Below are 26,989 nucleotides of genomic sequence, written 5' to 3' on the forward strand. Positions count from 1 at the left end.
AGAAACACCAGCTCCTTGAATATGTGCATCTTTCGATTAAAAGTTATACAACATTGTCACAACAGGAGATCTTTTCTCTTTCTATCATGGGGGAACAAAACTCTGGATAAGGGAAGAGAAATCAGACAAAGAAGGAAAAAGATTATAAAGGACAGTCACTAGACTGAGACACTTGAGCGTAGGCTGTATCTTTCTCAACTTCCTACACAGCTCCCAGCACAGGGCTTGACACAAAACAGGCACCAGTTGATCTTGAACAACTGACTGAGTAACCTACCTTTCACAATGTATCCTTCACAGTATCTTTAAACTGGCCCTTTGCTGGAGCCAATCAGAAAGCTTGCTGATACCTACACATACTCACACATGGTCTCCTATGTGCTTTTGCTCATACTGTTCTACCTGGGCTGTCACTCTAGCTTTTTTCTATATAGATTTCTCTCTCTCTCATTTATTTATATATAAATGTGTATGTGTATATATATAATGCATATGTATGTGTGTATATATATACATGCACATACCAACTCCTTTTTATACATAGAATATAAATATAACTTATCTATATAATTTATATATAAAATAGAATATAAATATTCTCTATATAAATCTTACCCAGCCTTTGAGGCCCAGCTCAGATTTCTCCTCCAAGTAGCTGCTGCTCCTCCCCGCCAATCTGAGGTTCCAGTAATGTGTCAAGTGCCATTAGAGTGTGTACATCTTGAAGCCAGGGACCTGGGATCTATTTTATTTAATGTCTTTAATGTTCAACACAGTGCCTAATCTAGGGGAGGCACATGGAACAGCAGATAAATGAATGGAGAAGATGAATGAATAGTGGAGAAGCAGCAGGAAGAGTACTCAAAGAGGAGGGGCTCAGAAGTCTCTGGACTAGGAAACTGAATACAGTAACAGAGCAATTTCAATGTCACAGGAAGCAAGATACCCCAGTTCTACTGTGAGAACAGAGCACTCATATGCTACTTTGGAAAAAAGAGAATATAAATTCTCCATACTCCAGTAACTAGCAGCTACCAAGCACCACTTTGCAGGTAATATTCCACATAAACCACATCTAGCACTCTTCTAATTAAAAGCCATGCTCAATACATGTTGTGTGAGGTGTTTTTTTTAATATTTTATTTATTTATTTGACAGAGAGATATAGTGAGAGAGGGAACACAAGCAGGGGGAGTGGGAGAGGGAGAGGCAGGCTTCCCGCGGAGCAGGGAGCCCGATGCGGGGCTCGATCCCAGGACCCTGGGATCATGACCTGAGCCGAAGGCAGACACTTAATGACTGAGCCACCCAGGCGCCCCACGTTGTGTGAGTTTTTGTATACCCCCCACTCTGCCCTGTAGAGGCCGTCAGAACCACTGCCAGCCTGTCATAGACGTCTTATCTCCACTAGTTTCATCAGTCACCCTGCTCTTCTTCAGCCACTGGTAAACTTGGTACATGTTTTAAATGACGCATGTACTGTCCTTGGTGTCTGTGTTTAAATGCATTAAAACTGACTAAACAAAGCGAATCCTCTTCCTTCCTCTATGAGTTATAGAGACTGTGGCATTTAGGTTTGAAGAAAAAAATCCAAAGCATGCCCTGCGCTACAGAGGGGCAGGCTGAGGACAGCATAGGCCTTCTAGGATTGGTACCCACATGGTGTGACAGATTCTGTGCGACAGTCCTGAGGGCAAAGGGGTGGGAGGTGGTGTGTGAAACATGAGGGAAATTGCTCTCCGGCAAAAAAAAAAAAATCCCCTTTTCTCACCTCCAGCTACTTACCTTGATTTAAGAAGTTAATTGCTTTCATGCAAGCATACTCCTCATTGCTGACCTTTAGCTGATGGAACTTGTGATACAGGTAGATAAGCCGCTCGATCACCTCCATCCCTTCATCACTAAATCTGGGGAACAGACAGAGGTGTGAGTGGGCTCTGATACCAGTGGAGGTTAAAGAAGGGAAGAGACAGAGGTCTCCTACAGCTCTTTAAGGCATCTAAGATAGAAAAGAGCCTGAGCTTGGGGGAAATGGAATCCAGAACCATTATGAAGGACAGGTAGATCCATGGTTTATCTAGAGGCAAGGCAGCTCACACAAGCCGCTTTTTCTAAGGTCAGGTGGGGTCAATCAAATCTAAGTTCAAATCCAGCTCCAACATATGAAAGCTGTAAGACCTTGGGAAAATCATTTGACCCCTCTAAGCTTTGAGGTTCTCTTTTGTAAAATAGTAATGCTTGCCTGCTTGGGGTAACAAGGGCCAAAGGCGGTCTGAAATGTAAATGTGGAAAAATATGACATTATTAAGATACTGCTATTGTTGAGATGCAGCCTCCAGTATCAATGTCAGCTGCCATGGTGACTCGGAGCCTCTGCCATGGTGAAGAAAAAGCTGGTGATTGTATTTTTTAGGTTTACTGTTTCCAGCAGGGCTGAGGTTATGCACAATGAGAAATTTTACTGGCATCCCTGACTTTAGCTAGGGAGGAAGGGAAACATTAACTGAACCTCCATGCCATGCCAGTCTCCGTGCTGGGCACTTTATGTGCATTTTCTCATTTAATTTTCTCAGCTCTATGGGCTATGTGAGATTATCATTACCACTGTATAGATGAGAAACTGAAGTTTAAAGAGCAGAGGGGACTGGTCCACAAGCACACAGCTAGTTGGTGGCAGAGCTAGAACTTGGAACCTAGGCTAACTTCCCAAGCCCTTGGTTTTCCCGATATCTAAGGGCATTATCATACTGTAGCAGATAAGACTCAATGCGGACCATGCTTCTTTCTTTGGATTAGAAGTAAGCTCCTTGGGGAAAGACCAAGTTCCAGAAAAAGGAGCCCCAGGTTAGGGGACTAATACTCTGGGTCACAGTGGGGAATACCTCCATACCAGAGGTGGAGATACCACCAAACCAAGAAGGCTTTAAAAAGCTCAATGGGGAAGCAAGCGTTTATAATAGCTGGGGTCAGGCTCAGCCCCCTTCTAGGAGTGGACTAAGGAGAGTTCCAGATAGGCCTTAGATACAGCTCAGTCAAGGAGAGAAGATGCTCAGCTCTGGGACTACTTCCCGGTGACATGTTCAGAGCCGAGTACTGCAGCCCTATGCCAGGCAAGAAGTCCCTATTGGGTAGGGTCCTGAACACCTAGGGACGGACTGCTGCTGTCTGGGCTCTACTGCCTTCTGCGTTGACTCTGAAGGCTTTGCAAAGGCTTGGCCTCTGGGCAAGCAGCACATTTTCTCTTCCTGGGGGGGAAGCCTGGCTCTGACTGGGGCCAGAGGCATCTGTGGCATCTGCACTTCCCAAGCACCAGGGGGAGCTACAGGAGCAGCTAGCCATCGCTACAGCCTGACCCCTTTGCCTCAAAGCCCCATCACGGCCTGGGGCTTCTTTCCTCCAATCGCTGATGTGAACAATGAGGGCTGACTCAATTTCTCTCTGTACCTGGCTCAATGGCTTTTACAACTTTATTAATACTTCCCCAAACTGGCTGATAGACAAATTTATACTGAATAACTACTATACTAACCTTATCTACCATTCTATCCTTTGTTGAGTGTTTGCTACTTGCCAGTTACTTTGTTAAATATTCTACACGTATTATTTCACAGGATACTCCCAATAAATCTACAAAATTGGTATTATAGCCCTCTTCGTTCACATGTGGAAACAAAGCTCAGGGAGGTTATTTACTGTCCCCTACTGCATTCTTACATTTTACCTTCCTGGCAACCTGTGAGATAAGTAAGATCACTGCACATTAGGGATGAGGAAGCAAAAGAAGAGCATCTTGCCTACCCCAAAGCTGCATAGCAAATAAGTGGCGGTGGGGTGGGGCCAGAGTTTAAACCCAAGTCTTCTAATTCCAAGCCTCTCGCTTTCTCAGCACTACAGTGTCTACTCCCTATCTTGTTCTTAACTGGTAACTGGGAAAGGCTACCTCATGCCACCACAGGGGACCTCAGGAGCTCTGTGTTCCCACAGCGACTCAGCCCAGGGCCCAACTCAGTCGGGTGTCGGGTTTGCTACGGTGCCTCCACGATGCTGAGACATGCGGGAGGCAGTGGGCCTGGGAGTGAAGAGCACTCATCACAGGACTCTGATGGCTACTTCTGTTCTTGAGAGGAAAGAGGTCTTGACTGAGAATTCCCTCTAGTATCTGCCTGGAGGGGTGGTGTGGGGAGGAAATGGGGTACAGCATCAGAAAGGAGGACGCAGGCAGAACAGCAATGCCAGCATCTGTCTGTGGCCGAGCAGTGTAGCAAACAAAGATAACGTTCTCTCCCTTAATCAGCAGCCGCTGGCCCCAAGTGCTCCCTCTGGCACCGCAGAACCTGCAGGTGTGTGCTTATCAGCCAGACCCCCAGCCGGCAGTGGTGAACTTACTGCTGGCCGAGTCTTGATGTGAGGGGCACAAAGGAGCTCCCAAGTGCCTGGCGTGAGCGTATGTCCCAAACCTTCCCTTTCTCTTGGGGACAGCACGTACCTTCTTTCCCACATTTCCTAGGACGGGCAACCATCATGGATCCCTGGCAGTGGTGGTGGTGGTGGGGGGGGGCTGGCAGCCAGCCCAGTGCCCCCACTCAGTCTCCACAGCCCGACTGCAAAGCTTTCCTCCACACCCCGCATCCCACCCCTTGATAAACAAATTGTTCTCTGTTCCATGGGCCTGCTTTCTCCTGCAGCCGTGCCTCCTCCACATCTGCCCACTCCACAGTTCTAACGCCCCTGTATTCCCTGTCTGCAAATTATCAGCATTTAAAACCAGAGAGTTGGACAAACACACCCATTCTTCTTCGAGGTTCCCATTACACAAGCATGCTGGGACAAAGAAAACATTCCTGCCAGGATCCCCCAAACCACTGGACCATTCAGTCAGCAATTGAAGCTGACACTATGTAAGTTATGTCCCATTAAGGGGGCTGAGAGGCCCAGTCGTCTCTTTTTCATTCAGCTAAGTGCACCTACCCCCAGGAGCAGTCATCGGCTTTAAAGGAATTGTCATCTCAGCACCCATGTAAACACTCCAAGATTGAAAGTAAGACTGCAACTCTAGGACACATTCCAGAAAAGTTGAACTTTTTAGAAGGCTAAATAATTTAGTAGAGGGTAATAGTAAGGATTCTGGGCTTTGGAGCACAACAGATCTAGGTGATAATCTCAACTTCATCTCTTTCTAGGTTTGTAGCCTTGAGTTTTTTCACCTCTCTGAACCTCATGTTCCTCATCTGTGGAACAAGGATAACATCAGTGCAGTTGCTTGGGGTGGTGGTGAGGACTAACCAAATGTTTGTAAAGCACTTGAGATGGAATTTGGCACAATAAACAGTCCATAATTGTTAGCTATTATCATTATTAATGGCATCATCATCATTGCTCCTGTTATCACAACAAAAAGAAAAGATTGTTTCTTGAACCTTACAGCTAGGGTGTGAGCAGAGAAGCTGGGAGGCAACCTTCCAGAGATCTGGCAGAAATGGAGCTAGTGTTCATGAGATAGAAGTGCCCATTAAAACCCATCTAGTGCAAGGCATCTTCTCTTGAGAGTGAAGGAGTCTTGATTAGGGCCAGGAGCAGTCACTGGCTGGTGCTACAATCTGCTTTAAATCAAATTCGCCCAGCTCACTGTCTGATAACAGCCTGATTAAGGAAAATGGGTACCATAAATTTGATTCAATATTTGAGAAGAGAAAAGGAGGTGGTCATGTATCATCAGGGAAAGGCCTTTTCATGACAGCAGGAACTCACTTGCACTCAAGAGTCGTGAAATAGTAAAGGCATTTTGGGGGAGTAGGAGTAATGCAGGAGCAGGCAAGGTAGAAAAGAGCTATGGCTAATTACGGACTCCACACCCCAGTTTTTAGCAGGGTAAGGAATGCTTTACTCTGATGTACCTGATTCCAGAGGTTCTCATACTTCCTTTTCCTCCGACCTCTTAAGCTCTCAGGCTCATGCCTGATCAGGCTCAACAGACTCCAAACCAAACTCAGAGTGGCTCATTGCTTAGCCTGTTCTTCTCAGGCTCCATTATCTTGGCTAAGAGAATTGGCACTCACCTGCCTGGCAGCATCCCCAACTTCTGCCTCACTGAAGTCCCACTGACTATACCTCCTTGTTATCTCGTAACTCTGTGCAGCCCTCTCTATTCCCACAGACACTGCTCTCTTGTCCAGGCCTTGTTTTCTTTTACCTGGGTTATGGAAAAACCTCCTACCCAGCCACCATCCTCTAGTGTCGTCCATGCCAATCCATCTTGAGCTTTACAGCCACAGGGATCTTTCTAAAATGACACCCGACCATGTAATTGCTCCACATAAAAACATCTCATGATTTAATAGTATTTACATAATATAACCCAAATTCTTTTGATAGGCATTTAATGAATCTTTTTTTTAAAGATTTATTTATTTCCTTTAGAGAGAGAGAGTGCGCGTGTGAGCAGGGGGAGAGGGAGACAAGCAGATTCCCTGCTGAGTGGGGAGCCCAATGTGGGGCTCAATCCCAGGACCCTGAGGCCATGACCAGAGCTGAAATCAAGAGTCGGGCGCTTAACCTACTGAGCCACCCAGGTGCCCCTAGACTGGCATTTGAACACCTTATGATCTGCCTTTTTGTATTTTTCTCCAGTCATTTCTCCCCTCATTTCTGTCTCTCAGATAAATTCTCTCTATACCCTAATCCATGGGATTGCTTTTGGTTCCCTGCACAAACCAACCACCCAGGATCTCTAACTTCTAGGACTTTATCTCCTGCCTTCCTCCTATTCTCTATAATCTACCTAGAAAAACCCACTTCAAGATGCAGCTCAAATGTCTTTTTTTTTTTAATTTTTATTGTTATGTTAATCACCATACATTACATCATTAGTTTTTGATGTAGTGTTCCATGATTCATTGTTGCAGCTCAAATGTCTTATCCTCTGGCAAGCATTACTTGATTATGCAAGTAGAGGTACTTACTCCCTTGGCTGTGCTTACACAGTCCCTCATATACCCCTCGATCTCCATCAGTATCCACCTGACTTATAGATTGTTATCTGTTTCTATTTGTCTCCCAATCCCCTAAGCCAAGAATAGGGGCTCTCACCTCAGAGTCAGAAACCATGTCTGCACCATCTCAATCCCAACTCCCCTCCCTCTGACACACACAACAGGGTCCTAGGTACATGGGCATGGAATCAGAACTAACGTGTTGAAGTTTAACTCGTTTTTCCCATGGAAGGATTCCATATGCTTCTTGCATGGAGCAGTAAGTCCTGACAATACATCTATTTCTTATCCTCAGAACTAATACATGTTCTAGAATCAGCATTGTTCAACAGAACTTTCTGAGATGATGGAGATGTCCTATATCTGCACTGTCCAATACAGTACCCACTAAGCACATGTGGCTAGTGAGCATGTGGAATGTGGCTAGTGCAAATGAGGACTGAATTTTTAATTTTATTTAATTTTAATTAACTTAAATTTAAAAAGTCACCTGAGGCTAGCAGTTAGTATACTGGACAGTGCAGCTCTACATTTTCCTAGGTAAGGAGACTTCCTAGAAATAAACATTCCCTCACTAATTTACTAGCCTCTGCCTTGCTCTTGGGGCTCAAGGGGCTGGATACAGTGGGATGGGGTGCTTTATGAAGCTCAAAGCCACAAAGAACCCTGCATGGCCAATGATCCCTGCCTACCTGCAGAGGGCCTGGGAAAAGCCATCATTCTATAGGGACTAGAGCCCATAGGCCGACTTTGTAGACAGCCCCAGGCTGCACTGGTGGATTCCAGGCGAATAAAGAAGCCAGACTCATTGGGCCAGCTCTGCAAACCCTGACAATATTAAAACCTTTAGACTGCGATTCAAACACTCAGTTGGCCCAGAATGAAGGAGCTGGAGATAGGAATTTGATGGAAACAATGAATTAGAGGCTCAAACAGGGGGTTCGGTCATCTGCAAAATCAGATAGCTCTGTTTACAGGACAAAGTGTCAGCTGGGTTCAAAACTCTGAAGCCAGTAAGCATCACTGAAAAGGAAATATTAGAAAACCAGGGGAGAGTGTCAGCATCTAGACTCCTCCCTCCGTCAGCTGTGCAAAGGGCCCCTGAGGGTCTTGGAGCTTTACTTTCAGCCTCAGCCTAACACTTAGCCTGTCTTTATTCCATGGCAATTGGGTGACAGAGGAGAGGCACTTTGGTCCTGTGTAGAGAATTGTGGGGGCTAATACCCCATCTCCTCCAGTTTTCATTGATGGGGTACCTCTTCTCCCCTCTTTCTTGGTGTTCTGGAATCCCAGGACTTCCATTTTTAAAAACTGTTCAATAAAGGTGAATTACTGAAATGTCTATTTAAATGTGATTTAAGCTTTATTTTTCACACGATAAATTAATAAGCCAGAAAAGGTGTATCAACAGATCACTTGTCCTGATTTTGGGGTTGTCACCATGTGCTCTAGGTCTTCAAAGTGAGTGAGGGGCGCCTGGGTGGCTCAGTCGGTTAAGCGTCTGCCTTCGGCTCAGGTCATGGTCCCAGGATCCTGGGATCGAGCCCCACATCGGGCTCCCTGCTCCGCGGGAAGCCTGCTTCTCCCTCTTCCACTCCCCCTGCTTGTGTTCCCTCTCTCACTGTATCTCTCTCTGTCAAATAAATAAATAAAATCTTAACAGAAAAAACCAAAGTGAGTGAGAGAAAGATCTGTGCTAGACAGGGAGATTAGGATCCTGGCCAAGTAGGATGAGAAGTTACGCCAGAAAACACTGAAGAGAGCGGCTCGGTCTCTTAGCCCCATGCTCTTACCACCTCAGTGCATCTCAGATGCAGTCAAGGAGCCTAAGCTTTGACACTGGGCAGCCATAGGTTCAAATCGAGGCTCTGTGTTCAAACCCAAAACATTAAAGGGCGGATCTCTTTGAACTTCAGTTTTCTTATCCATAAAATAGGCGTAACAACATCTATAATGCTAGAGGCTATGAGAAAAGAGTAAGACAGTAACATGAAATACCAAGCCCAGTGCCCGGCATACAGTAGGTACACTGTGACTTCTAGAGCTTGTCCTTGAATCGTAAACTATAACTCAGAGCCTCTCACTTTATAGATGAAGTTTAGAGTTTAGGTTTTTGTTTTGCCCAGATACATTCTCTTATCTCAGTAATCCAGATGTGATAAAAAAATAATAATAGTGTAGCACTCTGCTAAGGCTCGCTGCACAGTATCATTTATTTTTCACAACTACCTTGTTGGGGAGGTACAGGTATTATCTATCCCATTTTATAAATTCAGAACGTAGGAAGCAGAGACTTAACTATCGTTACAAAGCTAGTCAGTGGCAGAGTTACGGATTCAAAACCAGCCCTGTGTGTGGCTTTAATTCCTATCCTCTAGAGGGTCAGTGGGGGCACTCCATCCCCACTTTGCAGGGATGACGGTGGTTTGGTTGCTTGGGACTTCCTCCCCAGCCAACAACCCTTACCTGTGTAGTTCTTCATCAGAGGGTGAGTACTTGGCAGTGACATCAGCCAGCTCCCCAAAGATCTGTTTGCTATAAACGGTGAGGGAGGACAGCAGGATTAATTCCTGCCAGGTAGAGCTCAGGAGGCACGTGTAATCCTTGATTGAGAGCTCGCAGAAGAAAGGCAGTTTCTTGATCCAGGCAATCTGCCTAAAGAGCAGCTCATCAGCCAGGCGGCAAAGCAGGGCAAACAGCTCTGCCTGAGTCACAGCATACCTGGGGGTAGGGACAGTGAAAAATCACTTCCAGTGGCCAGAGAGGGAGGATGGGGGGGGGGGCGGCAGAGGGAAAGGGTACTCCTAAGAGTAAAAAGGGTCTCTAGCAGTGGGTTCCTTGCCCTTGATCATGGGTCTCCAGCTCCATTCAATTGAGTCTAATGATAAAGGGGCAGGACTGGGGCCAGCAGCAAGCTCAGGGCTGGAGAGGTGGGTTTGGTGAGAAAAGGCTGTAGAAAGGAAAGGAGGCTTGGAAATTTGTGCAATTTATTAGGGAATATGACTTTTAATGTTGGTGTCCACTAGTGTTCCATGTGTTAGAGAAAATTCCATCACTCCTGCACTAGTTTTGGCAACGAGAGCTCCTGTAGGGCGGATCTGGTGCCCACCCAATACAGGGACTGGCACAGAAATGAGCCAGAGGCCATATGACTGAAAGAGAAGAGAACATGTTCAGAAGATTTTCCTGCTCTCATTGCACCCCCTGGTGGTGAGACTTCAGAAACTAAAGTTGCTCAGCCCCTGTAAGCTACTGCTGAATGGAAGGAACAGGGCATTTCTCATCTCTGGGCTGGATGAGACAGGGTCCCAGTTTTCTTTCCCTCAAGGCCCCTTGGCATGACTCATCTCCACACCCCCACACCCCCACACCCAAGTTTATAAAGATTTTGTGTGGCCTTCTTATAAGCAGATCTTTGAATTTCCTCTTCTGATATTGGAGACTAGCTTAAGAAATCTCAGGATAGATATATCCTAGGGGGTCTAAGCTTGATAACAAACAGCCTATGCCTCAGGCCAAAGGAGTAATGGGTGCAGCAACTGGTGGGCCTAAAGGCTGAAATAGTATCTAGTTAGTAGAGCTGACAGAGGATTGACAAGAGTATTCCTTCCACCCACTCAGGTCTGCACACAGCGCACGTGGCACCAGGCTACCAATGGGCACACTGGCTAGGGATGCAGACAGTCCACAACCAGTTAGTGCCTTGAATGCCTTGTTAATGAGCCTGGACTTGATGTATAATTATTCCCAGAATTACAGCTCATCTCTGGCTCAGAGCCAGAGAAGCACTCAGACCACCTCAGGGCCTGGCTTACCTAGGCCCAAGCAGAAACAAAAGTCCTTTAATCCCAATTCCATAAGGATTGATAAACAGCCCCAACTCGGAAAAAAGATGCTCAAGAGAAAAACAAGGGACCGCTGACTTCAAAGATAAATACAGATTTTGTCCTCTGATGCTGGAGTCATTACTCAATACCCCCCTGACTCATTCCAAAGCCTAGGGTATTAGTAGCCAGGGATGAAGGTGGGTGTGGGGCAGGGATCATTTTGAAGTTGCAAGGGCTAAATGGGGCACTCACCCATCTTCAATCAACATGGGTGTGCCCAGTGGCTCCAGGTCCTCGGCTGACACCAGCTGGTGAATCAGACTGTATGACTGGGGATCCAGGCTGCGAGCTTGTGGGGGCAGGAGTGGCGAGTGGGCGGAATAGCTAAAAAGGTGCGGTATGTATTGATAGTGTGGAGGCACAGACATCCCCATGTACTGCTCCCTGAATGCCATGAATCCATTTAGTTCCACAGACCTACTGAAGAGAAAAGTCTCATGTCAAGCAGAACCATGGCAGGTCTACTGCCTGCTCAAGATGGCTAAGGTGTTTTTTGGCCATGCAGTCTGTCCTCATCAGGGACATAATTAATGGTTACATGCATGTCTCCCCCACTAGACAGGGACTCTCTGCAGGTGTCTGTATGTGTGATTTATCATTGGACACCCAGGACCTGGCAAAATAGGTACTAAATAAAGAGTGGTTGAATAAATTCTTTATATAGGTGTCACATTTGAAGAGATTTTAATGGATACTCACAGACTATGATCCACAAAGGTGGGGGTATGTATTTTTTTACTGCTAGGAAAACTAAGGCATAGACAGGCTAAGGGTCTTGCCAGGCCATAAAACAAATCCAGCAAGGTTTCTGACATGGAATCTGGCAAGAACTCCCTAAACATTTAAAGGAAGTAACAAAAAAGGAACAATCAAACGAATAAAAGGTATAATAAAATACCAAGAGAAAGGCAGATTCTTATCTTCTTCCCTTTCCTGGAGAAATCTAACCATTCTGTCACCTAAAACAAAAATCCTCTGGCTTTACCTAGATGCATTTCCTGTAACCGGAGTTGACAAACTATAGCCTATGGCCCATTTGGTAAATGAAATTTTAATGGAACACAGCCACATTCATTCATTTACATAGTCTCTGGCTGCTTTTGCACTATAATGGTAGGGCTGAGTATTTGAGACCCAGACTGTGTGGCCTGCAAAGCCTAAAATATTTATTATCTGGCTTTTATAGAAAAAGTTCATCAATCCCTTTCCTATAAGAAAGATTTCTGCAAAAAGGAAATCTACCCTGGTAGCTGATGGCTACATTTTACACCTAACGACTACCTTAAGGTAACATTCTTGAACCAAGAGTCTCCCAGTTGGTATTCCATGACAGCAGCAAATTTAATTAGCTTAAAATTTTTCAGTTTCTTAAAATTTATAAAGTGAAAATCTTCACTCTTGCTGAGACAGAGAAATGAGAATTTAATTCAATATAGTCAATGTGGTTTGTTTTATTTCCGTGATATTAAATATGAGAAAAGAGCTACATTTAAAAATGGTATTCTGTTAGGTAAAGACCGTATGGGCACAGACAGCAGCTATATCACTTCATTAGCCTGCAGAAGAGACTGCTGACATTTTCAAGGTCTTCAGCAAAAAGTAGGCTGTGAAATGCTGCTTTGTGTCATCCTAGCCCCTACCCCAAAGACTGAGGGAACAAGAGTACAATGGCTGAGACAGACTGGCAGGAATACCCAGCCCAGACGTTCCTTGTGGGTCTACTCTTTGGGTGGTCCCTAGATGATGCTGGGTTTGCCTTGAAGCTCACCTGGAGGACAGTGTGGAGCCTGGTGAGGGCTGGTTGCTCTCTGAAGCCCTGTTCCCAGGGGAACTGTGGTCGCTGTCACCATGGTTGCTCCAGTGATTGGCCTCTTCCTCAAATTCCTGCCCAGACATGATCCTTTCGATCTCTTCCTCTGATATCTTTGACAAGGAATTGACACGTTAGATTGGGTGCTCAGGATATCCTCTGTTCCTTCATTAGGACCAAGAATTTATTTAAACCTCACAAGGATTCCCAGAACTCTCTAGAGAGACATCCAGATTCCCTCTCCTCCACCTCCATACTCCAGGGTCTCTCACTAACCTTAGGACAGCTCAGTTGCTTGTTTCCCAGCACCATAGCTCACTATGGCCTTCCTCTTGTCCATTTACCCTCCTCTCAAGCCACAAAGCCTTCACGTTCTTCAACACTCTTTCTCTTTGAGTCTATTCTTTCCTACCCCTGAAACACCACTCTTCAAGAACAAACTCCTACTTGCCTTCTAAGACCCAATTCAAATGTCACCTTCTTTGTGAATCCTTCTATCACTACCTAGACAAAATTTTAGGTCCTTCTTCTATCCACTTCTAATTCTGTGTATTCTGAGATAGGCAGAATAGCACAGTGATTAAAAGGATGAATTCTAGAGTCAGACCACCTTTGTTCCAATACAGGCTCTGCTACTTTCTAGTTGTACAATCTTAGGCAAGTCATTTAACTATTTGAACTTAAATTCAAAATCTGAACAAAAATTATTTGTGTGGTAGGGAAAATAATAGTATCCATCTCATGGGATTGTTGTGAGGATTAAATTAGTTAATACATTATCACATGGTTAGAAAAGGCCTTAACACATAGCAACAATTATGGAAAGTTGACAATGATATCTTCACCATCATTATTGTTATTTTTATAGCACTTATGGTAATGTATCATAAAAATACCCTCTATCAGACCTAAGGCTATGACAGAATCCAGAAAAAAGTACTCAAAGAATGCATGTTGGAGAAATAAACAAATGTTCACTTATTAAGCACTGTCCATGAAACTTCACATGGATTTTCTTAGTAAGAAAGATATTCCCAAGCCTACAGAAGAAATAAGAAGAAATTTTAGTCAGACAAGTGAACTGACTTGCCCAAGATCACACTGTATGCCCATGGGTCAGGAGGAGTTTGAGGAAGAGGCCAAAGTACCCAAGTATTCAGTCCATGGCTCTAGCTACCATACCATAAAGGGAGTGAATAAATACATCTTCTATAAAGTGTTTAACCCAGAGTTGAAGCCTAACTGGCTAAACTCAGCACAGAATGAGAATGAATAGGAAGGAGTAAGGGCCAGATAAATTTTTATTTCTTGTTCCTATAGAAAGCCTGGGAGGACATTTTCTCTCAAGTCTGTCTGACTCAAACCTGCATGACTCTTTGTTCCAGCAGCCTGTGAAGAAACCTTGAGCTGCTCTGATCATAAATACAGGAGGCATTTAGAATTGGAAGCCAGCCAGCACATAGGACTTGGAGGGAAAACAAGAAACATTTAACTGGTACAGAAGTTGAGTGATTGGTCTTAACAAACTTCTATTTGTATACTTAGAGGGGCAGTCTTTCTTTATTCAATTACATGTAACAAAACAAACCTTTTCTCTTAGGGATCTTTAGAACACTGAAATCTCAGATTTTATAAGACATGTAAAGACAAAAGACGCCATCAAACTACAAGACATCTACTGAGACCCTGAGAAGCAGCCTCAGTGATGGTAGTGAGAGCAATACCAGAGCTTGGAGGGCATGAAAGTGCTTGAGCTAGGTGAAAAGAACCAGTCCTGATAAACCAGATTATTCCAGCTGGGAGCCAAAGTTGGACTGCATCTGTCTCTCCATATGGGTCTCAGAGGACACTGGGCAGTCACTGATGCATTAAGGGGATGGGACATATTAGGAGGGCTTGTATCTAGGTTCAGATCTCATCTGTCATTTCCTAACTGGGTGCTTACTGTTGGGCAAGTCACTCAAGTTTCTGAACCTTAGTTCCCTCACATAGAAAATGAAGATAATACCACCCACTTAGTAGTCTGGGCTCCCTCTTAGGGTACAGAACTGAATCAGACAGACTTGAGGTTAATCTAAGATAAAGTGATGAAGTGCACAACAGGTACTCAATAAATCATAATTCTATCCCTAATTTTTAATTATAATTAAACATAGTTAAGAACTTGGGAGATCACAGCTCTCTCTTCTTAACACTACCTAAAAAAGTAAGAGACAAAAGGAAAATTATATGCTCAGTATCAAAAAGTCAAATACAATGACAGATGAAATAGGTTTCTCTGAGCATCAGCTCCCTCCATTCTAGAGACGTAAGTGACTGAAGATCCCTGCTATGGTGGGAGAAGGGTACTCAAAAGACACTGAGTAATGCTGAAGAAGGTTTTTCATTCAGGAAATGCTTAAGAATTTTTTCCAACAGATAAACTTTCTACTGCATCTAAATATAAAAAGAATGACTACAAATAAAGGCCATACATGAAAAGCCTACAGCTAACATTATACTCGATGAAAAACTAAAAGCTTTTTCTCTAAGATCAGGATCAAGGCAAAAATGTCCACTCTCACTATTTCTATTTAACACAGTAGGAAGTCCTAGCCATTGCAATTAGACATGTAAAAGAAATAAAAAGCATCTAAATCAGAAAGAAGTAAAATTATCTCAGTTCACAGATGACATGATCTTATGAATAGAAAACCAAAAAACTATTAGAACTAACAAAAGAATTCAGCAAAGTTTCAGGATACAAAAGTAACACAAAATCAGTTGCATTTTTATATACTAACAATGAATCTGGAAAAGAAATTAAGGAAACAATCTCAGTTACAATAGTATCAAAAAGAATAAGATACTTAGGAATAAACATAACTAAAAGGATGAAAGACTTGTACACTGCTGAAAGAAATTAAAGATATAAATAAATGGAAAGACATCCTCTGTTCACAGATTAAAAGACAATTATTGTTAAAATGTCCATACTATCCAAGTTGATCTACAGATTCAATGCAATTCCTATCAACATTCCAATGGCATTTTTTGCAGAAATAGAAAAAACCAATCACAAAACTCATATGGAAACCCAAAGAACCCCAAATCGCCAAAACAATCCTGACAAAGAACAACAAAGCTAGAGGCCTTACACTTCCTGGTTTCAAAACATATTAACAGTTACAGTAATCAAAGCAGTATGGTACTGGCGTAAGGACAGGCCTACAGACCAATGGAACAGAATAGAGAGCTCCAAAATAAACCCACACATATATAGTCAAAAGATCTTGACAAATCTGCCAAGACAACATAAGAATAGTCTCTTCAGGGGCGCCTGGGTGACTCAGATGGTTAAGCATTTGCCTTCGGCTCAGGTCATGATCCCGGGGTCCTGGGATCGAGTCCCGCATCGGGCTCCCTGCTCAGCGGGGAGCCTGCTTCTCCCTCTCCTTCTGTTGCTGCCCTTGCTTGTGCTCTCTCACCCTCTCTGTCAAATAAATAAGTAAAATCTTTAAAAAAAAAAAAAAATAGTCTCTTCAACAAGTGATACTGGGAAAGCTAGATATTCATATGCACAAGAATGAAATTAGATTCTGTTCTTATACTTCATACAAAAATCAACTCAAAATAGATTAAAGACTTAAATGTAAGACCTGAAACTATAAAAGTCCTAAACGAAAACACAGAGAAAAAGCTTCTTGACATTGGCCTTGGCAATGACTTCTTGAATATGATATCCAAAGTACAGGCAATAAAAGCAAAAACAGACAAATGGAATTACATCAAACTAAAAAGCTTCTGCAATGGGGCGCCTGGGTGGCTTAGTGGTTGAGCATCTGCCTTCAGCTCAGGTCATGATCCTGGGGTCCTGGGATCGAGCCCCGCATCGGGTTCCCTGCTCCACGGGAAGCCTGCTTCTCCCTCTCTCACTCCCTCTGCTTGTGTTCCCTCTCTCGCTGTGTCTCTCTCTGTCAAGTAGATGGATAAAATCTTTAAAAAAATAAAAAAATAAAAAGCTTCTGCAAAGTAAACAATCAACAGTCAACAGGAACCTAAAGAATGAAAGAAAATATTTGTAAACCATTTATCTGATAAAGGTTAATACCCAAGAGATATAGGAAATTCCTACAACTCAACTGCAAAAACCCCAAATAACCTGATTTAAAAATGGGACGCCTGGGTGGCTCAGTAGGTTAAACGTTTGCCTTCAGCTCTCAGGTCATGGTCCCAGGGTGATTGAGTCCCGCATTAGGCTCCTTGCTCAGCGGGGAGCCTGCTTCTCCCTTTGCCTGCCGTTCCCCCTGCTTGTGCTCTCTCTCTCTCAACCCTCTCTCTCTCTGACAAATAAAAAAATCTTTAAAAAAAAAAAATAAAAATGGGCAAAAGATTTGAATAGACATACCAAAAAAAAACTTCTCCAAAGACATGTAAACAGCACAGCCAACATGTATATGAAAAGATGCTCAACATCACTAATCATCAGAAAAACACAAATCAAAACCATAATGAGGTATCACCTCACAACTATCCAGAATGCCATTATCAGAAAAAAACAGAAAATAAGAAGTACCACAGAAGATGCAGAAAATTGGAACCCTTATGCAATGCTGGGTGGGGATATAAAGTGGTGTGGCCACTATAGAAAACAGTATGGAGGTTTCTCAAAAAATTAAAAATAAAACTACCAAATGACCCAGTAATCCCACTTCTGAGTATTTATCCAAAAGAACTGAAACCAGGATCTCAAAGTGATATCTGCCCTCCTACATTCACTGCAGCATTATTCACAATGGCTAAGAGATGGAAACAACTTAAATATCCATTGATGGGTGAATGGATAAACAAAATATGGTATATACATACAATAGAATATTATTCAGCCTTAGAAATCCTGGCATATGCTACAATGTGGATGAGCCTTGAGGATATTACGCTAAATGAAATAAGGAAGTCACAGAAGAACAAATACTGCATGATTCCACTTAAATGAGGTATCAAAAGTAGTCAAACTCTTTTTTTTTTTTTTAAAGATTTTATTTATTTGACAGAGAGAGACACAGCGAGAGAGGGAACACAAGCAGGGAGAGTGGGAGAGGGAGAAGCAGGCTCCCAGATGAGCAGGGAGTCTGACGCGGGGCTCAATCCCAGGACCTTGGGATCATGACCTGAGCCGAAGGCAGCCGCTCAACCGACTGAGCCACCCAGGCGCCCCAAAAGTAGTCAAACTCTTAGAAAGGGAAAGTAGAATGGTGGTTGCCAGGGACTGGGAGAAGGGGAAATAAGGAGTTGTTGCTCAATGGGTATAGAGTTTCAGTTATAAGATGAAAAGATTGTAGAGATCTGTACAAAAATGTACATATAGTAAATAATACTGTACCATATACTTAATTTGTTAAGGAGATAAATTTCATGTTATATGTTTTTTACTGCACACACACATAAGAACACATATGGGTATAGACCAAAATAAATTAATTTTTATTATAACATGAATAAAAATGTTTGATTTTTAAAAAAGAAATGAACACAGCACATACCCACAGCCTGAGTGAGTGCATATATGTGCTAGGAAATTCCCCATATTTCATCAGCATATGTCTCAAAACAACTATGAATTTCTGTCTTTCTCTCATTCCCTCACATTCAACTGGATAAATCCTATCAATTTTACCTATTAAATCTCTCTTGAACCTAATTCTCTCCCCTTCAAATTGTACTATCATTGTCCTACTTAAAACCACTATCTATTATCTATCTATATCTATATCTCTTGGCTGGACTTCTGTAAAACCCTTTAAACTGCTTTTTCTTTGCTCCCAGTTTCATGGACACTTACCCAGCTCTTCACAAACAATTTCTATTGCTAGAATGATCTTTCTTTTTTTATTTTTATTTATTTGACAGAGATAGAGAAAGAGAGCAGAAGCAGGGGGAGCGGCAGAGGGAGAAGGAGAAGCAGCTCCCCACTGAGCAGGGAGCCTGATGCAGGGCTCAATCCCAGAACCCTGGGATCATGACCTGAGCCAAAGGCAGACCACTTAACCTGCTGAGCCACCCAGGCACCCCTTTCTTTTTTTCTTTTAAAAGTTTTCTTTCTTTTTTTTTTCTTTTTTTTATTTATTTGACAGAGAGAGAGACAGTGAGAGAGGGAACACAAGCAGGGGGAGCAGGAGAGGGAGAAGCAGGCTTCCTGCCGAGCAGGGAGCCCGATGCGGGGCCCGATCCCAGGACCCCAGGATCATGACCTGAGCCGAAGGCAGACGCTTAACGACTGAGCCACGCAGGCGCCCCTCTTTCTTTTTTTTTTTAATTGTAATTTTATAATTTCTTTTTTAAAAGATTTATTTATTTATTTTAGAGAAAGAAAGAGAGCACATGGCGGGGGGCGGGTGGGAGAGGGAGAGAGAAAATCTCCAATAGACTCCCTGTTGAGTAAGGAGCCTGATGTGAGGCTTGATCCCATGACCCTGAGATCATGACCTGAGCCGAAATCAAGAGTGAGTCACTCAACCACTGAGCCACCCAGATGCCCCTAGAATGATCTTTTTAAAATGCAAATCTGACTGGGGCGCTTGGGTGGCTCAGTCGTTAAGCATCTGCCTTCAGCTCAGGTCATGATCCCAGGGTCCTGGGATGGAGTCCCGCATCGGGCTCTGTGCTCAGCAGGGAGCCTGCTTCTCCCTCTCCCACTCCCCCTGCTTGTGTTCCCTCTCTCTCTGTGTCTCTGTCAAAAAAATAAATAAAATCTTTAATTTAAAAAAAAATAAAAAAATAAATAAAATGCAAATCCGACCACGTCTCTCTCTCTACCTAAAAGCTTTTAGTAGTTGTCTCTTGGTCCACACCAATAATCCTTGAGGCATGGTCTTACTCACTAGTGTGCTGAAGGACTCACTTATCGGCCCATAAACAGATCCAATTTTCTACCTTTGTGAAGTTCTTCTGTTGTCAAGTAAGAACAAGTTGGCATAGGCTGGCCCTACAAAGGCTTTACCTAAGAAGTTATAATCAAAGATAGCTGAAGGCCGTTCTTTAGAGAACAGATTCCAAACTCAAGGAATCTGCCTCATCTGCCGCTCCACTACACGTGCCCAGCGCTCCAGCCTGACCGCATCAACTTCCTGTGATTCCTTAAAGATTCACCTCGTGGTCTTTTTAAAGTCTGTTCTGTCTAGCAGGAATAGAAGATATTTGGCTCCCCACCCCTTCCCAGCATAACTAATTCCTCCTTTTTCCTTCAAGACTCAGTTCAAACTTTACCTTCTCTAGGAAGGCTTCCCTGAATGTCTTCAGTTCCCAACCACGGCTCCAATTAAAAAAAAAAAAAAGAAGAAGCAGTCCCTCCTTTCTGTACTCCCTGGGCATCCCCTGTTACCACTCACTATACTCTGATGTCTGTTTACACATCTGTCTCTCCCACTAGACTGAGTTCACAGTACAAAGGACCTGCCCACAGTAAGTACTTAAATATTTGTGAGACTGAATGGGTATTATCATTCCTACCCTACAAGTAAGGCAATGAACTTTCTGCTGATATATCTTTACAGACATTGAACAGCAAAGTAGTCCTACTGATTTCTGCCAGGCTAAGTTATCGACAACCTTCAGTGACTGACATAAAAAATCCTCTGGATGGTTTAGAACCAGAATTGGGTTCACTTCCTGTGAAATCCTTGGGAACGGTTAAGGGAATCACAAGAAGAGCTTTAATCATTATGTTACATATTTAAGATTTTCAAAGCACTTTCATAACCAGGCTCTAAAAGCAATTTTATGGGAATGAAAGCAAGATGGCTCCCCCCATCAGGAGATGAGAAGATCAAGGTAAGCAGCTACAGGAACACCAGAAGCACTGGGCTTCCAGGATGTATCACAAAAGACAGGCCTAGAACTCACCTGGACGGGCCCAATGCTCTTATTTCGGCCTCCAGGCATGCCATCTTCTCTGATTGCTGGAAGGAAACATAAGTCAAGACGGTCAAAAGCATACCCACAGAAATCTAGGCACAAAAAGAGAACTTACTTGGCCAAAAGCACGAGGTAATAATTGGTGAAATCAAGATCAAAACAGAGGTCTTTCTGGACCCAAAGTATATACTCTTTCCATTATTCTAGGCTACGTCATAGGCAACAGATACTTCTGGGCCCCCAGGGCAATGGACACATACTGCACACCCTGCATGCATTTAATATGCTCAGCAAAGGTGACAGCATTATTAATAGTCCTGTGCACAGTTACAAATATCCCACCAGGATGAGGCATCTGAAGGCTTCAGTAAATTCAAAGAGAGGGATAGAAAGAATATTTCCATTTTTAAAGAAAGTATTTTTTATTTCCAGGCTAAGTTTGAGTCTAATTTATAGGATGAGAAGAACAAATTTTTTTTTAAATTAATCAAAATTTTGATCTGATTCGTTTCTCTCTATATAAGCAGTCAGTAAAGGGGTGCCTGGGTGGCTCAATCAGTTAAGCATCAGACTCTTGGTTTTGGCTCAGGGCATGATCTCGGGGTTGTGAGACTGAGCCCTGTGTAGGGTTCTGCACTGGATGTGAAGCCTGCTTGGGATTCTCTCTCTCCCTCTTCCTCTGCCCCTCCCCCTCAACTCATTTGTGTGTGTGTGTGTGTGTGTGTGTGTGTGTGTGTGCGTGCCTGTGTGTAGAGTACCAAGAGATGAAGCTGGATGTTGGAGAGGCCAACTGGGGCCAGATCATAGATAGCCTTTAATGTTAGGGTAAGAGTATGGACGTCAGCAGAGGAACCTGAGGATAAGATGGAATGCAGGGGATGGATGTGGTCAGGTTGGCATTTTCGAAAAATCTTTGTGATGGCCTCTCTGGAGGCTAGCTTGGAGGAGGCAATGTTAACAACAGAAGATAAGCTAACAGCATCATGAGAGTAAGCTTTGCTATATATACATATACATATATATATATGTACACACACACACACACACATATACATGTATATATATACATATATAAATAATATACCTGCTTCCAGAAAAATTAACATGAAGAATCTAGAAAGTTCTTGGGGCAGGGTTGAGGGTTCCAAGCATAACGCTCAGTTCCTGTGGTAACTGAAAGGCTAACAGGAAGTTCATTTTCCTTAAAGCAGACATCATCCTTGGTATCCTTAGAAGATTACACATTTCAGCATTAGACAAGCTTGGGTCTAAATCCAGTTTTTGGGGCGCCTCGGTGGTTCAGTCTGTTAAGCGTCTGCCTTCGGTTCAGGTCATGATCCCAGGGTCCTGGGATCAAGTCTCGCATCAGGCTCCCTGCTCAGCGGGAAGCCTGCTTCTCCCTCTGCCCCTCCCCCCACTTGTGCGCGATCTCTCGCAAAAATAAATACTAAAAAATCTTTTTAAAATAAATTAATAAATCCAGTTTTTGCCTGGTCTGTGTAACTACAGACAAGTTTCTTCACCTCTCTGAACCTCAGTTTCTTGAAGAATAAATGGGGCTACTGGAACCTATCTTATGGGGTATTCTGAGGATCACATATAAAATAACATAGCTAAAGCACCAAGCATAGGGCCTGGCACATAAAGTAGGTATTCAATAACTAATACTTCCCTCTACCCAGCCTCTTTTCTATGTACACAGTAATTAAAAAACCAAGGTTCCATTCCCAGCTTTGCTGGAGCCTTAACATCTTCATCTGTGAAATGGAGACAACATAGTCTGCTTTACAAGGCTGCTGTGAATTTGGAGTGGGAAACATACAGTTTATATTAGAGCCAGATGCATACTGGTTTTTGTTGGGAGCTCTCTTTCAACCTAATTTCAAGTTCTAAAAATCCTTAAAATTCCCTCTCTGCTGTTCTAGAGTCAATGACAGTCTTCAGACACTTCCATTTCCAATACTGAGTTCTCTATGTCTTTGCTTCAGCTCACAGGTGCAGAATAAAGATCTATCATCAGCAGATCCAACACTGAATACATTTTACTTGATATCTCACTCTCACTGTCTTGGAGGTGAGGAAGGAACTCAACACGTTTTTCTTTTTTAAGGGCCACAAATCTTAAAGATTTACAACTTAACCAATTTTTTGTTCTGATATTTAAAAGCTCGTGTTGTCTCTCAACCCCCCCTTGGACTAAGGAAAGTCACACATGATGGACATGTACTGTGTTTCAGGTATATCTTGGGTAAAACAAACCCATGAGGGAAGTTATCAGTATCACTCCCATTGAGCAGATGAATGTAAGGCTCAGGAAAATGAAGTACTTTGTTTACAGTAACAGAAACTAAACAGCAGAATCAGGGTTGGAATCCAGACTATTATACTAAGACCAGACTTCTTTCCACAACTAGTTTTTCCCATAGTGTGTCTGCATACTACTGGAGAAACAAAATTTTAGGTGGTACATAAACTCTTAATTATACACTTACCCTAACGTGCATTAAAATATACTGATTTTCCATTCACTGAGGTGATAAAAAATCCCCTTTGAAAATTAACTTTGATTTTTTTTTTTTAATTTTGATTTAAAGAAGAATATAGGGGCACCTGGGTGGCTCAGTCGTTAAGCATCTGCTTTCGGCTCAGGTCATGATCCCAGGGTCCTGGGATCGGGCCCCGCATCTGGCTCCCTGCTCAGCGGAGAGCCTGCTTCTCCCTCTCCTACTTCCCCTGTTTGTGTTCCCTCTCTCACTGTGTCTCTCTCTGTCAAATAAATAAATAAAATCTTTAAAAAACAAACAAACAAACAAAATAAGAATATAGGGGTGCTTGGGTGGCTCAGTTGGTTGGGCGTCTGCTTTCGGCTCAGGTCAGGATCCCAGAGTCCCAGATCAAGCCTCATATCGGGCTCCCTGCTCGGTGGGGAGTCTGCTTCTCCCTCTGCCCCTCACCCCACTCGTGCTCACTCTCTCTTGCTCTCTCTCTCAAATAAATAAAATCTTTTAAAAAAATAAAGAAGAATATAAATAATAGTACTGGTTTGGTCAAAGATTGTAAAATTTGTCAAGATGGCATGAAACTGCCTGAAGTATGGGAAATAATACAATGTGTCACAGTGCCTCTGTTAAAACAAAAACTTGGATCATATTTTAAAGCTTATAATGTATTCATAAATATGATATCACATTTGATTCTTGGAAGGTGTACATTATTATTATCTATGTAGTTTAGAGATGAAAAAACCTGAAGCTCAGAGAGGTAAAGGGATTTGTTCAAGACCACTCAGGGAAGAACTGACAGAGCGGGGGAATTTTAGTTTAGGTCCTCTGATTCTTTGCTTATTCCTTGATGCTATACTGAGCTAAGAGCAAGTTTCTCAGCGGCGCTGAGAATCTTTCTTGTACTGAACTGATTTAGAAAAAAAACAAAAACAAAGGGCTTCTGGGTGCAAGGTCACAGGAATGGTTTTGCTGTATCTCTTATCCAAGTCTGAGTGGCAGCAGCTATAGTTCTTCTATCTGCTTAAAAGAAGTACAAATGCTTTTTCTGCTCTGGAACTGCTGTACCTACCATTCCTCACTTAGGCTTGGGCAGCCAAACCAAACCCAGAAACGGAAAGGAGAGTAAGACACAAAGCTAACTACATCAAAGTCCTGCTCAAAACCCATTGGTGGCTCCCTTTGGTCTATGGGCTCAACCCAAGCTCCCTAAAGCTTAGCATTCAAGACACTCCTATGATCTCATTCTTCTGGGGTTCCCCATCTTCATCTCTTGCCACAAACGTTACATTGTAACTACAGACAACTATCATTTTTTTTTTTAAGATTTTATTTATTTATTTGACAGAGAGAAACACAGCGAGAGAAGGAACACAAGCAGGGGGAGTGGGAGAGGGAGAAGCAGACTTCCCGCAGAGCAGGGAAGCCCAATGTGGGGCTCGATCCCAGGACCCTGGGACCATGACCTGAGCCAAAGGCAGACGCTTAACGACTGAGCCACCCAGGTGCCCCGACAGACAACTATCTGTTAGTCCTTGAACATGTCATGCTGTTTTACAGTTTTACCTCCGCACATGTTGTTGCCTCTACTCAGAAATTTACGGTGGAAAAATCTGGCAACACCACCTTACCCAAATGACATCACCTCAACCAAGTGACTCAAGTTAACATGACCAATAGTAGGGCAAAGCTATACGATGCGCTCTCGATAGAATGCACTAAAAGGACACAACGTTGCTGTTGTGGCATTCTTGCCAAAAATGCATAACTTGAATGTAACTGTGAGGAAACTGACAAGCCCAAGTTGAGGAATATTCTATTTGTCTTCTTCAAAATTAACAATGTTATTCAAGAAAAAAAAAAAGGATGAGGAATCATTTCAGATTAAAGGAGACGGAAGAGACATAAAAGCTAAATGTAATGCATGATCCTGGATTGGCTCCTAGATCACAAAAAATACACTGCTATAAAGGATATTGAAATAAGTGGTGAAATTTGAATAAGGTCTGCTAATTAGATTACAGTATTATACCATGTTAAATTTCCTGATTTGATAATAAGTGCTCTGGTTATGTTAGAAAACAAAGAGGAACGATGTCTTTAACTTCCTCCCAAATAGTTAAGAAAAAATATATAAACACATACACTTTCTCTCTCTCCCTCCCTTCCCCCCCTCCTTCCTTTTTCTCTCTCTCATGTTTGGAGAGAGGGAGGAGGGGAGTTGTTTTTTAAAAAGCTCTTAAGGGGGGCGCCTGGGTGGCTCAGTCGTAAGCGTCTGCCTTCGGCTCAGGTCATGATCCCAGGGTCCTGGGATCGAGCCCTACGTCGGGCTCCCTGCTCAGCGGGAAGCATGCTTCTCTCTGTCCCACTCCCCCTGCTTGTGTTCCCTCTCTCGCTGTGTCTCTCTCTGTCAAATAAATAAAATCTTAAAAAAAAATTAAAAATAAAAAAAAAATAAAAAGCTCTTAAGGGATGCCTGGCTGGCTCAGTCGGACAAGCATGCAATTCTTCATCTTGGGATTGTGAGTTCAAACCCCACACTGGGTGTGGAGATTACAACCAATCAATCAAATCAATACTTATTTAAGTTTGTAAGGAGCCTGAGCTTCTATGCCTTCAAGATTCTGCTCAAATATTCTCTGCTTGAGATTTCTTGGGGCTCCATTTTAATCCTGGTAAAGCAGTATGGCAACGCTACAGAGTCATTCTCACGATGCCATTCTACAAACATCAGCCTCTTCCAAGAAGTTTTCCTTAACTTTTTACTTTTTCACTAGTTGACTAGTAAGTTATGAGACAACAAAGTTAAAGGAGTTTTAAATATTCTCAAATAATTTCTTTTTTTTCCCCACATAATTTCTGTACTGACTAAATTCCTTCATGAGGCTCAGTTATCTTCCTCTTGCCGCTGATGAAATTAACAATATTTTCCCTATCCCACTTCGTGCTCTGGCCCCCCACCAGAGTAAATCCACCAAACCAGAAAGCATCTTACCTAACTGGGTTAACTGGTAAAGGACACAAGGAAAGCGGGACTTGACATAGCCCTTGAGGGGCACATTGTCTAATAATGGGGGGAACAGAAAGATAGCACAAGGTGATTGGGGCTATAGCAGAGGGCAAAAGGGGCTGTGGAAGTCCAGGAGGGTCAGCTTTCTGGTGAGGGGTGGTGTCAGAGAAAGCTGCTTAGAGGATGTTACAAAGAAAAGCTGAGCCTCCAAAGAAAAGTATATATAACCACGTGAAGAGGAGGGGGTAAATCATTCTAGGAAGATGAAACCACATATGCAAAGCCCCCCAAACATGAAACATCATTGAGTTTTTGGAGAACTAAGATGGAATGTGAATTGTATGGGGAGCAGCAAAGGCAGAAGGGATGAAGAGGCTGATGCCAGGGTCAGAGGGGCTTTGAAAATCATTCTGAGGAGCCAGAATTTATCCTGAAGGCTGCAAGATGGGTGAGCTGTAGGTGTCTGGGGGGTAATGGAGTAGTAGTGAAGATGGACAGATGGGGCCCAGCCTCTACTCACTACCCTTATTTAAATTTCCCTCACTGTCTTGCTAATTAATTTCCTGACTAGCCAAATTCCAGGTATGAAGAGATATCTATGTCCAGAGATGAGGGACAAGAGAAGGCTGACTCATACATGTCAGTTGGAATTTTTTTTGAACATTAAAGTTTTTAAATTTTGAGTTAAGTTTAGACTTACAGAAGAGTTGCAAAAAAAAAAAAAAAAAAGGTGGAGAATTCCTATATACTCTATACCCAGCTTCCCCATCTGTTAACATCTTATATAACCCACAGGCTATTCATCAAAACTAAGGAATTAACTTTGGTATAATAATATTGACCAAAGTATAAACTTTATTCAGATTTCCCCACTGATGTCCGCTTCTGTTCCAGAATCT

General features: G+C 43.0%; 1 protein-coding gene across 4 annotated transcripts in view; it reads right to left on the minus strand.

Annotated features, from left to right (window-relative positions):
- NR6A1 (nuclear receptor subfamily 6 group A member 1) overlaps positions 1 to 26,989 on the minus strand; it is a 228,322-nt gene that overhangs the window by 7,429 nt on the left and 193,904 nt on the right. For 2 of the 4 annotated variants that reach the window (XM_032418841.1, XM_032418839.1), the window contains exons 4-8: positions 20,568 to 20,623; positions 12,645 to 12,799; positions 11,069 to 11,296; positions 9,456 to 9,710; positions 1,786 to 1,907 (exon numbers count right to left, since the gene is read on the minus strand). In XM_032418841.1, coding sequence (XP_032274732.1) covers positions 1,786 to 1,907; positions 9,456 to 9,710; positions 11,069 to 11,296; positions 12,645 to 12,799; positions 20,568 to 20,623 — 816 coding nt within the window. The remainder of the gene's footprint in view (positions 1 to 1,785; positions 1,908 to 9,455; positions 9,711 to 11,068; positions 11,297 to 12,644; positions 12,800 to 20,567; positions 20,624 to 26,989) is intronic. The other 2 variants (XM_032418842.1, XM_032418840.1) reach the window with 1 other exon arrangement.

The sequence above is a fragment of the Phoca vitulina genome, unplaced genomic scaffold, assembly GCF_004348235.1.
Source record: "Phoca vitulina isolate PV1807 unplaced genomic scaffold, GSC_HSeal_1.0 scaffold21, whole genome shotgun sequence".
NCBI lineage: Eukaryota > Metazoa > Chordata > Mammalia > Carnivora > Phocidae > Phoca > Phoca vitulina.